The sequence below is a fragment of the Zingiber officinale genome, chromosome 8A, assembly GCF_018446385.1.
Source record: "Zingiber officinale cultivar Zhangliang chromosome 8A, Zo_v1.1, whole genome shotgun sequence".
NCBI classification, from domain to species: domain Eukaryota; kingdom Viridiplantae; phylum Streptophyta; class Magnoliopsida; order Zingiberales; family Zingiberaceae; genus Zingiber; species Zingiber officinale.
Window position 1 is genome coordinate 56167410 of NC_056000.1, and position 13455 is coordinate 56180864.

At 35.0% G+C, this 13455-nt stretch overlaps 1 protein-coding gene across 6 annotated transcripts in view; it reads right to left on the reverse strand.

Moving 5' to 3' along the window:
- Nucleotides 1-13455, reverse strand: part of LOC122009150 (BAG-associated GRAM protein 1-like) — a 37046-nt gene that overhangs the window by 17187 nt on the left and 6404 nt on the right. For all 6 annotated transcript variants that reach the window (XR_006119479.1, XM_042565177.1, XM_042565176.1 and 3 more), the window contains exons 7-11: nucleotides 8822-8945; nucleotides 8599-8715; nucleotides 5419-5448; nucleotides 5243-5342; nucleotides 4687-4793 (exon numbers count right to left, since the gene is read on the reverse strand). Coding sequence is in view for 5 of the 6 variants with exons in the window: in XM_042565177.1 (XP_042421111.1) it covers nucleotides 4687-4793; nucleotides 5243-5342; nucleotides 5419-5448; nucleotides 8599-8715; nucleotides 8822-8945 (478 nt within the window). In the remaining variant the exon portion in view is untranslated. The remainder of the gene's footprint in view (nucleotides 1-4686; nucleotides 4794-5242; nucleotides 5343-5418; nucleotides 5449-8598; nucleotides 8716-8821; nucleotides 8946-13455) is intronic.

Below are 13455 nucleotides of genomic sequence, written 5' to 3' on the forward strand. Positions count from 1 at the left end.
AAACAATAGGTTTGTATAGCCTAAACTAATTGAAAAAATTGAACTTTCTAAATACTAAATCTTGTTTTGTAGATATAAAATATATTGACATAAAAGTTGTTGGTACAATTGATCGCTGGTCAAGGTTAACCAAATTCAAATTGAGTTTTGATGTTTGATCAACATATTTGGTGGTTGAGCGATGTGTCAAGTAGGTCAAAGTCGACAGATACTTGATAATGAAAAAGTCCAAATGATTCAATTTTAACTCGAGACTTGGTGATCGGCAGTCAAATAGAGAGTTGGCAAGGGAGAATTTCAAGTGGACACTTGATAGTTGAAGTCCAACTATTTTTAAAAAGTTAGATTTACTATTTTCAATCTGGAAGAATTTAAAACAATTATGTTAAGTTCATGCATGATTGAATTGTTTTTGAAATTTTTAAAAATAAGTTCTAAATGGTGGCCAAGGCGGCCGGCGGGGGCGGGCATCAACCGCACCGCCTTTGCCTGAGGCGATGCTTTATGCGATAACTCACCTCCTTCCGTCACCGCCATTTCACCACCGCGACATGTCTGAACGCATTGCCTAGGCCCTATGACGAGTTCGAACGCGTCGAGCGAGCCCGAACGAGTCGTTCAAGCCCAACAACGGGGAAGCACCATCCAAGCCCAACAACGGACTCGTACGCGTCGCTCGGGCCCGACAACAGGCCCAAAAGCGTCGCTCGAGACCGGGCTCGGACGCGTCGCTCTGGCCACAAGCCCAAATGCGTCGCGTGGTCCCGACGATGCGTCCCAACGGGTAAGCTGTAAGGGGTTTAATTAAATAACTTTAGGTTAACAATTTTAATCAATTCCTAGCTATGATCAAAATAATTTAAATAAACTTAATTAAAACCTAATAAAATTATCTCATTAATTTAATATATATAATTTTAAAAAATATTTTATTTTCTATTTTTTAATATTTTGATTAAATGTTTTATTTTCAATTAATATATTTTATTAAAAGTAAATATCATAAAAAATAATGACTATTTATAATATTATGTATAAAATATAGAAAAAAATTCAACCGCCTAGGTGACTGAGGCGGTAGGTGGGTCACTGACCACCCCGGTGGCCTACTGTCATTTACAACAATAAAAACAAGGTATTTTCAAAAATTAAGATAATTCTCAACAAAAATTAATTTTCTAAGTTAGATTGGCATACCATAACTGTGTTTGCAAAGTTTCAAATTTTTCAAAAAAATTTTATGATTTTTGATGAATTTCTGAAATTGTCATAGAGGTGCGATTGGAGATATAATCAATCTACTAGCACCGAAATGAGGTCGTCAAAAAGTTGTTTTTCACCATGTTTGCATAAGTAAAATTTAGGGTTCTTAGTAGATTTAAGTTAAAGGCGGAGACAAAGAGGATGTGGTTACAATGCATTTTTTTTATATTAAGGTGGGAGAAGGATGAAGTTTAAGAGAATTAATTTCCTTTGTGATTGACAAGGAACTTCTTATTTAGGGGGAGAAATATGTGAATTAAATTTTACAAACTTTAAAATTTTAAATTGAAATTTCTAACTAACAGGAGCTTAGCTAAAGGAGAAGCCTAGGATTAAGTCTCATTTTCATTTGTTGCATTTTATTGCATATGTTGGTTCCCCTAAATTAAATAGATTGTACAATAGCAAAAAGGATAAATTGTTGGTGTAATCGTGTCCCAAGTGATCCGAAATGATCCTAGGTTTCAAAGTTTAGCAAAAGGTTAACTTAGGCCTTACTTTGTGACAATATATGTATTTCAATGTGCATAGACTTAGTGGATACACATATGGAGATGACTTAACGTAGCCAAGGTTATAGGTACCCGATGGCTCAAGGTCTATGAAAATCAGAGAAGGGAAAGGGTGGTAGAGGGCATATGAGGAAATACAAAATAAGAGCACCAAAGTGCAATTGCACTTGGGAGGTGAATTACATAACTGGAGTTTGAAGAATGACGAGGAGCGAGCCGAGGGCTCAAGTGCACCCAAGGAATGAGAAACTTGACAAGAGATGGCCTTGTGACGAAGACTATTGTACAGCGATCTAACAATTAAGAGGGACATATACTAAGAAGAGGGTAATTCTCAACGGACTCGGCCTTTAGATTGGTCGTAGTCGACATGCCAATTGATTGTCCAATCAACTGATCAATCGATTAATGTCTATGAGTATTTGCATGGATTAAAATTTCATGCCCTACGGGCAAAACCTTTTGTCCGCCAACCGACACCGGCACACCTCCTGTGTCAACACGTCCCATGGCCTCGTGACCACTGTGGAGGTGTCCCCTAAGCCCCACGGTCGCCGCAGAGGCATCGCACGAGCCCTGCAACTGCAACGAACGTGTCGCACAAGCCCCGCTGCCGCAGCAGACACATTGTGCGTGCCTCGCAGTCACTGGCGGCGCAGAATAGGGACACAAGTTTAATGAAATACCTTATGTTAATAATTTCAATCAACTCTTAACTAGTTTAGAGATAATTTAAATAGGCTTAATTAAAATTATTCTATTAATATAATATATATATATATTTCTTTTTAAAAAAATATTTTATTTTTAAATATTTAGATTATTTTTTATTTTAAATTAATATATTGTATATTTAAAAAATACTGAAACCATTCGGCACGACATGATATAGTACTGAAACCATATTGTTTCGGTCCAAAACCGAAACCTCAACATGGGTTGAGATTTTAAACCATGAATATTTGACTAGCGAAGCTTAGATGAAATAGTCTCTAAAAGAAATAGTCGTGATCCGAAAGAATTGGTCCAAGTTAATCTAGATCAGTCAATAAGTAATATTGATGAATAATTGAGAAGAACAGCTCAAAGACGTAATGGATAAATCAAATAACAACTTAAATGGATTAATTGACTAGTGGTTTAAACAAGTCAACTAATGGGTGCCCACAAAGCAAGATCATGTAAACGAAGCAATTCAAGAAGACTATTATAAGGGTTCCAAAGGCCATAAATAACAAAACAATATTCGCGTAGACATTATGTAATTTTATTTATGCTTTTTTTGTTAACTATAATTACTCTCTTGTAAGCCTCTTATTTATGCTTTTTTGTTAACTATAATTACTCTTTTGTAAGCCTCTTTGTGCTAACCTTGAACGACTTATAAGAGGTTTCTTCACCTTCAGTGTTGCCGTGAAGGAGAAAATATAGCAGACTTTCAGGAATGATCCAAAAGGATCATAGACCGTGGAGTAAGATCTTGGCGGTTGAACAACATAAACACCTTATGTTAGCGATTGAATATACACTTTTTATGTTTGATTTACGCCGCTAATAATATTATGTGACATTGCTACATCAATAGCAAGAATAAATCAAGATTTTACTTGCAAGAATATGACTGCCATTCACCCCCCTCCCTCTCTAGTATGTTGGGTAATCTACACATTTAATCATCTACATATTCATATCCCCTAGTTTCCAACAAAGTGTTGATATGTTATGAAGCATCTAAACTCTAATCATAGGTGTCCATGTTAGGCACTTAGAAATTCCTCAAGGTTGACTCCCCTTAGATCACTACAAGAATGAAGTTCGCGCCATTGAGAGTTTGGTCTGTAGCCAGAATTCTTCCCTTCAATATGCATTGTCCTTCATCCACCTCAAACTGGCCCTTAGAACTGCTCCATGTACCTGTAATTTGTCTCCTCTCTCTTCATTCGATTTATATTTCCCGTTGAGATCATTTAGCATTCCCTCTTTTAACTTCTCACCTAGGAACAGTTTCGCATCACTTTGGCTATAAACTTTAGTTCCCAATCATGAGCTCTTAGGTCTTTCTTTCTGCAATCATTGTGTCAAATGGCCCAACTTTTGCTGAATTACTAATTTGTTCTTCTGCAAAGGTGATCTATATAAATTGGCATACCCCATGAAAGAAAGCTACCTTTATGACATTCCTCGTCATTGAAATGGGAGAACTTGGGCTTGATATTCTTCCTTCTTTGCATGCTTCCATGCCTAATCACGTGCTACCATGCCCATCAATCTTTTATGATTATGGTTATAGTAGATTATAGCCATGCGTTGAATTAGAGAAAGCAAATAACAGAAATTGGCTGACTCAAGACGGTTAAACCAACGATTGTGATATGTGGCTGTGACAGTCAGCATAGGCAAAATTTACCATTCCACCCGTTGACCGACATTGAAATCATTTTGACAACGGCACTAACAGAGCTACAAGGCAGAAACTGCCTCACGGAGTCCTTCGTGAGGTCACCGCATCCTTGCTGCGACCTCGCAGCAGCTTTGTGGAGGTCGGTGCAAGGCTGTTGCGACATCGCTGGGGCCACATAGAGACCTTCGCGAGGCTGTTGCGACCTGCAACTGCCACACGAAGACCTCCACAAGATTGCAAGGGTCGCAACAGACTCGTGAAGGCCTCCATGAGGTCGCAAGGTCACAGCCACCTAACAGTGGCTCATCTGGCAATGGCCTTGCGTGGCCCTCGCCTGAGTTTTTTTTTTCTAAATTTTCTTTACGAGCTTAAGTTCTTTTCTTTTCTTTTATCTTTAGGATATTTATACAGTTTAATGTTTGGATATTTTTAGGTGTTAAGTTCTCTCTCACTAGAATAAACCAAAGAAAACTAACAACATAAGTATGCTAAAAATAGTAAACATACTACCTTCTTCTCAGCTTCTATCGTTGCACAAAAATTCTGGGTTACACGTTGCAAAGCTCTTAAAGTATGATTTCTGTTCCAAAATGATGCAAACTTGTATTTGACTCTGCCTGCACAGAGAGTTCAAGACAACTTTGAGATGAGGAAGATGCAAAATTCCAACTTGGTACAATTTATAGCTATATTGCATAAAAATATGCAAATAATGGCTGCATAATCTCAAGCAAACATTAAAAAATATAATTAACATCCATAGACAAGTATTCTACAGTCTCCAATTATACAAGTTGTAACATGAAATAGATATTCTCCCTAAATAGCTTGTTATAACAGAAGTAAAGATGAGGCATAACTATGTGAACCTTACCTTTTTTTTCTACTACAAAATCCCATATAAATCAGGTGTAGTAGCATGTAAAAAAGCAAATCAAAACAAATAGTTCAAAGGTAACAATTCTGAAACATGTTTTCATCCTACTCCTGAGTTCTAAGCAAACCAGTAGTCTTTGATATGAAGCTTCAGTAAAACAATAGGAAAAAGAGGCTAAGAGTCACTAACCATCTGGACTTCCCAGAGGAGGTACACCATGTCCACCAGCACCCATCCGAAGACTTATTGTAATTGCAGGATTTATTACTGCATGTTGGCTTCGCCTTATCTGCATTTCTAATACCAAAGGCAATTGAATGCATAAACACAAGACAACATCTAATAATAACAAATAAGCATCGCACCTCATCAATATCTCCAAAGGAAACAACCACCTGTGTAGAAAAAAATCTAACGTTTAGTAATTAGCACATTTATGCATCAATGCTCATGATAATTGGCAAGTTGAACAAGATATTCAGTAAAACAATGGCATCAAAAAATGTACTGAACAATGTTCCAGAAAATAAATGCATAAACTGAAGAAAACAAATAGCCGTCAGATTCCAACAAAAAAAACTGCCAAGAAAGAGAAAAATTACATATAATATAAAAGTATCACACCTAATGCAACCGTTCTGTTAGATTGAGATGGAAGTTCAACCACATCCTAACTCTATATTGAATTTGAAATCATCCAATTACTTCCTAGAATACATTTAGTTTGGCATTGTTAAGGCCTAACTAAACGAAATTGAATTTGAAAATTTACATATAATGTATGAAAGAACGATGCAACTGTTATGTTACATTGAGATGGAGGTTCAACATTATCCTAGCTCCTTCTTGAATTTGAAAATATCCAAACACTTCCTGGATCAGTTTGACATGGTTAAGGTATAATCAAACAAAATTGGATAGGAGTGGGTGCTAGGTTGCATCTAAATGAAAAATTGGATAAGAAGTATTAAGTTGAAAATCATAATATTCACTTTAAATTATTAGAAACATCATGCAATCAAAATAAATAAAATGAACAACAACAAACAACAACAACCAAGCCTTTTCCCACTAGGTGGGGTCGACTGTATAAATCCTTTTACGCCATTGAGCTCTATCTCCTATTATATCATCATCTATATTTAAATAAATTTTATCTTGTTTTATTGTTGCTAACCAAGTCTTTTTTGATCTTCCTCTTCCTCATTTGATATGCATGTTTATCATAGTTTCACATCGCCTAACTGGAGCATTTATTGGTTGTCTAAGTACATGTCCGTATAAATAAAATGAAATGAAATAAAATTGAAGATTTCAAAAAATAAAGGCTTATTAGATAGGTAATGCAATAAAAATAGAATTAAATGAAATGAAAGTTAGAGATTTTAAAAATAAAGGGTTAAGCAATAAATCTATCATGAACTTAGTACGGATTTTCAAATCTATCACTTTGTTTAAAAAAATAAAATCTATCACAATATTTTAAATCAGAAACAAATCTACTAAATCCTTTAAACTTTAGTACATCCTATGTTAAGTGATTGACATGGTGTGGATTTGGCATAATGCCAACTCACCCTAGTCACCCATATCACCTACTAACTCAACAAGTTTAAATAATTTAAAAAATTTAAAATAAAAAATAAATCCTAAATACCTTAACCAAATTTCCCACCCTGCCACTCCATGATGGAGCAACAAAATTTGTCTCTACTATCTGCCATGTCACGCATCATTGACTTCATCACCATGAAAATTTTACATGCCAAGCTGAATGAGTTCATGGTATTGATCTAGAATTGATTTATCTAGACATTGTCAAGTCTCACCAGCCCTTGCCCTTGTCTAGCGATGCACTCTTACCACCCACACCGCCTCCCCCAAGAAAACATTGCCACTTACATCCATTGATCTAAAGATGCACAGTAAGCCTATGCTAGATCATCATACTCCATTCAATAGACAATAATGTTGATGACAACAATGCTTCCCCCAATCTCACAGACTCTCCTTGCTAATGTTGGACCTCAGATTCCTATTTCAATCAAATCCAACTTTCACCAACAAGAACCCTAATAATTTAAGCAATAGTTTCTTGGCACACTGTAATACCATTTTGCTAACAACTATTATTCTATCCATTAGAACCTTTTTGGAATCTTACCAACCAATTCCTAGAACTTGAAGTTCAAGAAAAATTGAATGTTTTTTCTTAGTAGATTGCTTCAATCAGTTCAAAGGAAGAAGAGGAGAAACATAGGAATGTTGCTGCTCCGAGACAATGGGGCAATTTGGGATTGAATTTTAGAGTTTTAAGGATTTGGTAAAAATCCTGCTTCTATGGTCCATTTAATGGGCGAGGGAGACGCAGAAGCAAGCTGAACCTCTGATCTGCCTAAAATGATGTGATCCAGATCCCCTACTAGCCTAGTGGCTGCATTTTGATATTTTTATGAATGTTTTCAACAGTTGTAGGTTATATTTTGAACTCTAGCTCTTAATATCTAGCCAGATGAGGCACAGCAGGTTGCTTCTTTACTTACTCCTAGTAAGTGGAGGACTAGCGCGACACTTCGTGGGCATATGATTTCTTCAGACCATAGGGCACATGGGCTCCTAGCATCAGCCCAACCATAGCTTTGTTCTCTACCTGCTCACTCATAGGTGACTGCAGATCAAATACTGCCTTCCCCATATGTAGTGAGACATGCCCTCAGAGAATGACTCCATATGCGACCGGATATGTCCACCTACCGACGGATGTTGACGGTCTGCGGAATGCATTACCGTGAGAGCATGATGTTGACAAAGGCTCGCCATCTTGCCTTATCATATATGATTCATTTTGTATGGAGGGATCGAAATAGAAGTTTCTTTGGTAAGGGACAGTTAGACATTGAGAGGATCTTCAAGTGTGCGAGGAGAATGCTAAGAGTCTTCAAGCAAGAATTTAGAGGCAATGGTATGGTCACTAAGGCAAGGGTGTTGGCTACGTCATATATGGCGTATCTCATATGGCAGACTAGAAATAAATGTAATTTTGAGAGCAAAGTGTCAAATCTTAATCGGATGCTCATTAAAATCCCAACGCATGCATTTAGATCTATGACATCCTAAATAGCTGTACATTACTTATCCCAAAAAAAAATTATAATTGAGGAATTATGAATAAGTAAAAATAATCAACTATAAAGAAATTAACATTAAAAAAAATTGCCACATATCAAATCAGTTGAGCATCTTCCATAATGATCAGGTAATGATGCAAAAATAACAAGTAGAAGTAATCAATTATGAAAAAATCAATATTAAGAAATGTGGCACCTATAAGATCCATTGAGCATTTTCCATAATGACTGGAAACAATGAAAAATTAACACAAGTAGAAGTAATCAACAAGAAGAAATCAACAATAAGAAAGCTGGTCCTAAGATCAGGTGAGCATCTTCTCCAATGACCAGGTAATAAACCTCTTGGACAGAGAGAATCATTTACTGATACAGTGCACAAAAAAAAAGGAACCAATATAAAAGGTTCGAGCTAACCTTCATTTCTTTAGAAAATACATTGGAGTGGAAGCAAATGTGCCAAGCAGACACATACATGCGTCCATGGTATAAAAAGGATCTTTCAAGAGCACAGGAATAGCTGTGGTCAACAACCTGAGTCAAACAAACATTATATGATGACATGGCTTCTACTAGCCTCTAAAGCATAAAATGAACTAATAACAAGTTATTGATAAAATTTGATTATATGGAAGTTTACCTCGTCCAGTGGAAGATCAAAAATTGTCTGAAGAGACCCTGGTTTCTGATGGACTAAGGTAGGGCCTGGTCTATCCAGAGAAAACCTTCTCCGAGCATCCACTCCAGCATAGCCATTCAAAGCTCTGAACCACATTTTTGGAAGAAAAAAGATTTTTCACATAAACTTGAGAAAATTTTAAGATCATTCTTCCTTCAACATATACTGAAATTTCATAAACCTACAGTTATAATTCATAAGTTAGCATCAAATGTCTAACTTCATAATGGATGCGGTGCCTATTACTACATGGGTCAAGGTCCATTTCTGCTGACAAAACTGCATTACGTCAGTTTTAAGATTCAAGTGAAATTTTTGTGATGGGGGAGAAATTATAGAAATTATTAGGGTTGATCTAAGTTACTCACTTTACCAATATCCTAGGTTTGAAATCTCTTTCTGAGGTTCAATCCCCGGTCTGGATAACATAATGTCAGTGCCATGACAAAGGGCACCGAGAAGAGGAGAATAAGAATATGGAATAGTAGTAGACGAGTTGCAGAAACTGAGAATAGTCATTGTCTTCAAAGAGTTGAGGAACCAGGGAAGAGTCATAATCCTAGATGTGTCACAACATCACTTCAGAAAAGTCACTATCCTCAAATGCCTCTCACTGTCACTCACAAAAGACTCAAAGAAGCATCACCAACCTCTCACTGAAACCTCGTGTCACCATCTTTTGAGAAGTACCGAAAGCCTCAAATGCACCTCGCGCCATGTCACTATCTTCGAGAGAGTTCTGGAAACTCATGGGAAGCCTTTGAGAGCATCGCGAAAGCCTCAAATCCCTCACTGGTGCAACAAATCACTTTCGTCAAAAAAGTTGCTGGCAAATTTTGTTTGTCTCTAGTTGTCTTGTGAATCAGTTCGTAGGTGGAATGAAATATTTTGCACTTGTTGATGAGTATTGAACAAAAGTTTATTATCACTATCATAATATAGTTTCATCAACTCAATAGGAATATTACACAATTCCATCAACTAATTAAATAAGGTAAAAATAATATGGGGTTGTTAGCTAGAGCCATAAGCTTCTATTCTACTTTAGCAATCAACCTTGCGATTGGCTAGAGAAATAGTCCAAGACCAACAAAACCCTTTCGTAAACCTTCTACAAGCTTGGCAAGAGTCTTCCATGAGTGTGAGTCTCCCTCGAAAGAAGAGGTTGGTAACCTAGGGTCGGGTTGATTCTTCTACAAGCAGCATATTTTTGTCGAGCAACACAACATACAAAAACATCAAACAGCACAAGTAAAACCTTCAGCAATGAAGGCAGTGCAGCAAAGGCTTCCACTAAAGCATGCAAGTCTTCTTCCAGCAACACAAGGTCAGCCTGAGTCCTCCTCAAGCAGGAACAAAGAACAAACATGCACTCATTTCATGTTTGGTATTAGACATATCACATATGACATCCTATGCTTCCCCAACAGTCCCCCTTCTCCACTCCTTCACCCTTGTCCACCTCTTGTAGTGTTCGACACATGTTCAAAAACCAACACTCAACACAAGCAGTACATCTCAAGCTGGCAGGGCATTGAAAGCCAGCTCGGCTTGAGATTTTTTTTTACCTTATATCAAGTTTGGTGAATATAAATTATTTCACATTTTTCAACAAATCTTTTATATTTAGATTAGATAAGTACTCCCTTGCCAAAGAATTAATCTGACATTAGAATTTATTAACTATATTCCTAGCATCTAAGCCTCTGTGAGCATAATTAGCATATCTTTTAATTGGCATCTAAATATATCCGTTTAAATGGGCAATCATCCTCCTGATAAAGTTAAGTTAGAACACCTAGATCCTTAGTTAAAAATTGTTGATAAAAATATATTTACAACCTTATGAATCATACAAAAACATCACTGATCATAAACAATAATATATATATAATCGTGATATGTTGCGCGCCGCACAGTACGCGACTGTGCGCGCGCAGCCTATCACACTTTTTTTTTATTTTTTATAGATTTTGAATTAAAAAAAAAATCATTATTTCTTTATATAAATCTCTAATACATAAATATATCCCCTAAACACATTATAATACTCCATAAATACTTAAATTTATTTCATTTTTAATTTTTCTTTTTACTAAACACTATAATCTAATTGGGAAGCCTGAACCCTAGAGATAAAATCTTTAAAAAAAAAATAACTTGAAAATATAACCCAATTGGGAAACATGAACCCTAAAAATAAAATCTATAAAAAAAATATTTTAATTATTTTTAAATTAAAAATTTAAAAAATAATAATAAAAAATAACAGACGATATCTATTATTTTTTTAAATTTTAAATTTTAAAAAAATAATATTTCCATATATAAATCCCTAATTCATGAATATATCCCCTAAATATATTACAATACTTTGTAAATACTTAAATTTATTTTATTTTTAATTTTTTTTTTTACTAAATACTATAATCCAATTGGGAAGCCTAAACCCTAGAGATAAAATCTTTAAAAAAAAATAGCTTACAAATTATAACCAAATTGGAAAACATCAACCCTAGAAATAAAATCTTTAAAAAATATTTTAATTATTTCTTAAATTCAAATTTTAAAAAAATAATTAAAAAGAAACAAAAAATAAAGCAAAGTTGATATCCTGCGCGACGCGCACAGTCGCGTACTGTGCGCGTCGCGCAGGATATCATATATATATATATACGAGGCAACATGAGCACTAAACGATCAAATAAACTTCTGATCATCTTAGAACTGATTCATGAAACCATGCGCTAGAGGATTGCTTCAACTTATACAAAAAATTTCTTCATTTTATACATGAGGCTGCTGCTGCCACCTGCCTCCCCACCCCTTTTCAACAACAAACCAAAAGGATCTCTTCAAATACATTTTCTTAACCAAATCACTATCGAGAAGGAACTCTTGATATTTAGTATTTAACTAATCCAGTTAGTATATTAATAAGGTCTATTTTCATGTTAAGTAATATTTTTAAAATAATTATAATTGCATGAAATAGATTTAGATATGCTATGTTGATACATGATTGATTGTCTTGCCTTTTGAAATGTCTACATGTAAAATTGTCTATAACTGTTTAAACATATTCTAATTGATAATTCATCTATTGTTAAATCATTTAGTATAGGGAAAGATATTAAATAACCAATATTTTACTTTAAGTAGCATGTCAAACATTTTAACTTTTTTGAATTAATAATTATAGTGTTTATTCTAAAACAAATTATTTTTCTCGACTAATTTTCATTGGAACAAATAAATTTTTCTACACTTTCAAGTGAATTTCCAAAATTAGTCTAGAACAAGTCAAGCGGAATTACAACAAAGAGTCCACAATTCTAATTTTGAGAAACTTTCAATATTTTTAACTCCTTTGAAAAATTACAGCAAAGAGTCCACACTTCTAATTTTGAGAAACTTTCAATATTTTTAACTCCTTTGAAAATTATTAATTTAATATTATTTGTTATGTTGTCACAGCATGTATAGATTTATTTTCACGGTTTAATTGGCACGAGGCCTAGAGGCTGCCACAGAGGCGTTGCGGGAGCCGCCATCACGGAGCGTTGCACTAGCCCCGGCCGCCGGAGGCGTCGCACAATCCCTGCAATTGTTGGCGGCGATGAAGCAAAAAAATAACTTAAGTTTTAATTAAACTTATGTTAATAATTTCAATCAACTCCAAGCTATAATAGGAATCTCTAAATAGGCTTACTTAAACCCTAATAAAACTATCCCAGCCCATTAACTTTATATATATATATATATATATATAGGACTTTATGATGCGCCCCTCCCATACGCAACTCCACTGCGCTCTTAAGGGAGCAGCCGACGTGGCAATAGAGGGTGCCCCCCCTCTCACGGCGCCGGGGGCAACATACCATAATCGTGGGTATTAATTATTTAATTTTAGAAATATATAATAAAAATTTTATTTATTTACGATATAAGGTGTCGTTATCGTGTATTGTTTTCTTTTTTAAAAAATTATTTTAAATTTTTTTTATTTTAAAATATTTGGATTGAATTTTTTATTTTTAGTGAATATATTTTATTTAAAAAATAACGAAATCATATCAGCATGGCACAATACGATACCAAAATCATATTGTTCCAGTCATAGACTGAAACTTCGATACGAGTCAAAATTTTAAATAGTGTTTTCACTGTCAGATAGCATGTTACACTTGATTTGAATTATCATGATTATGATTAATTGATAAATGTTGTAATGGTCATGCTATATTTTTCTACCTTGTAATCAAATAGCATGTATTTCTTGTTATATAAACTTAATTGTCTCAAAAAGGAGAATGTAGGTTTAAGTTAGTAATTCTCAACCTTTAGAAAAATCCAAACTCACTCGAGGTGGAATCTCGAGTTGAAAGGGGCTAGGTTAAGGAGTTGTTCGTGTTGGTTCTAATTTACATATTTATTTTTGTAGTTTTTAACCACTTAAAGTGATTGTGGAGCATAAATTGTTGGTGCAATAATGGTCCTAAAGTGGTCTAAAGTGCAACAATGCTTAAAAATAGTTGAGTTCAACACATTGTCTTGAGAATTGACGGTGTTTTGATATTTTTGGCAAAATGTTT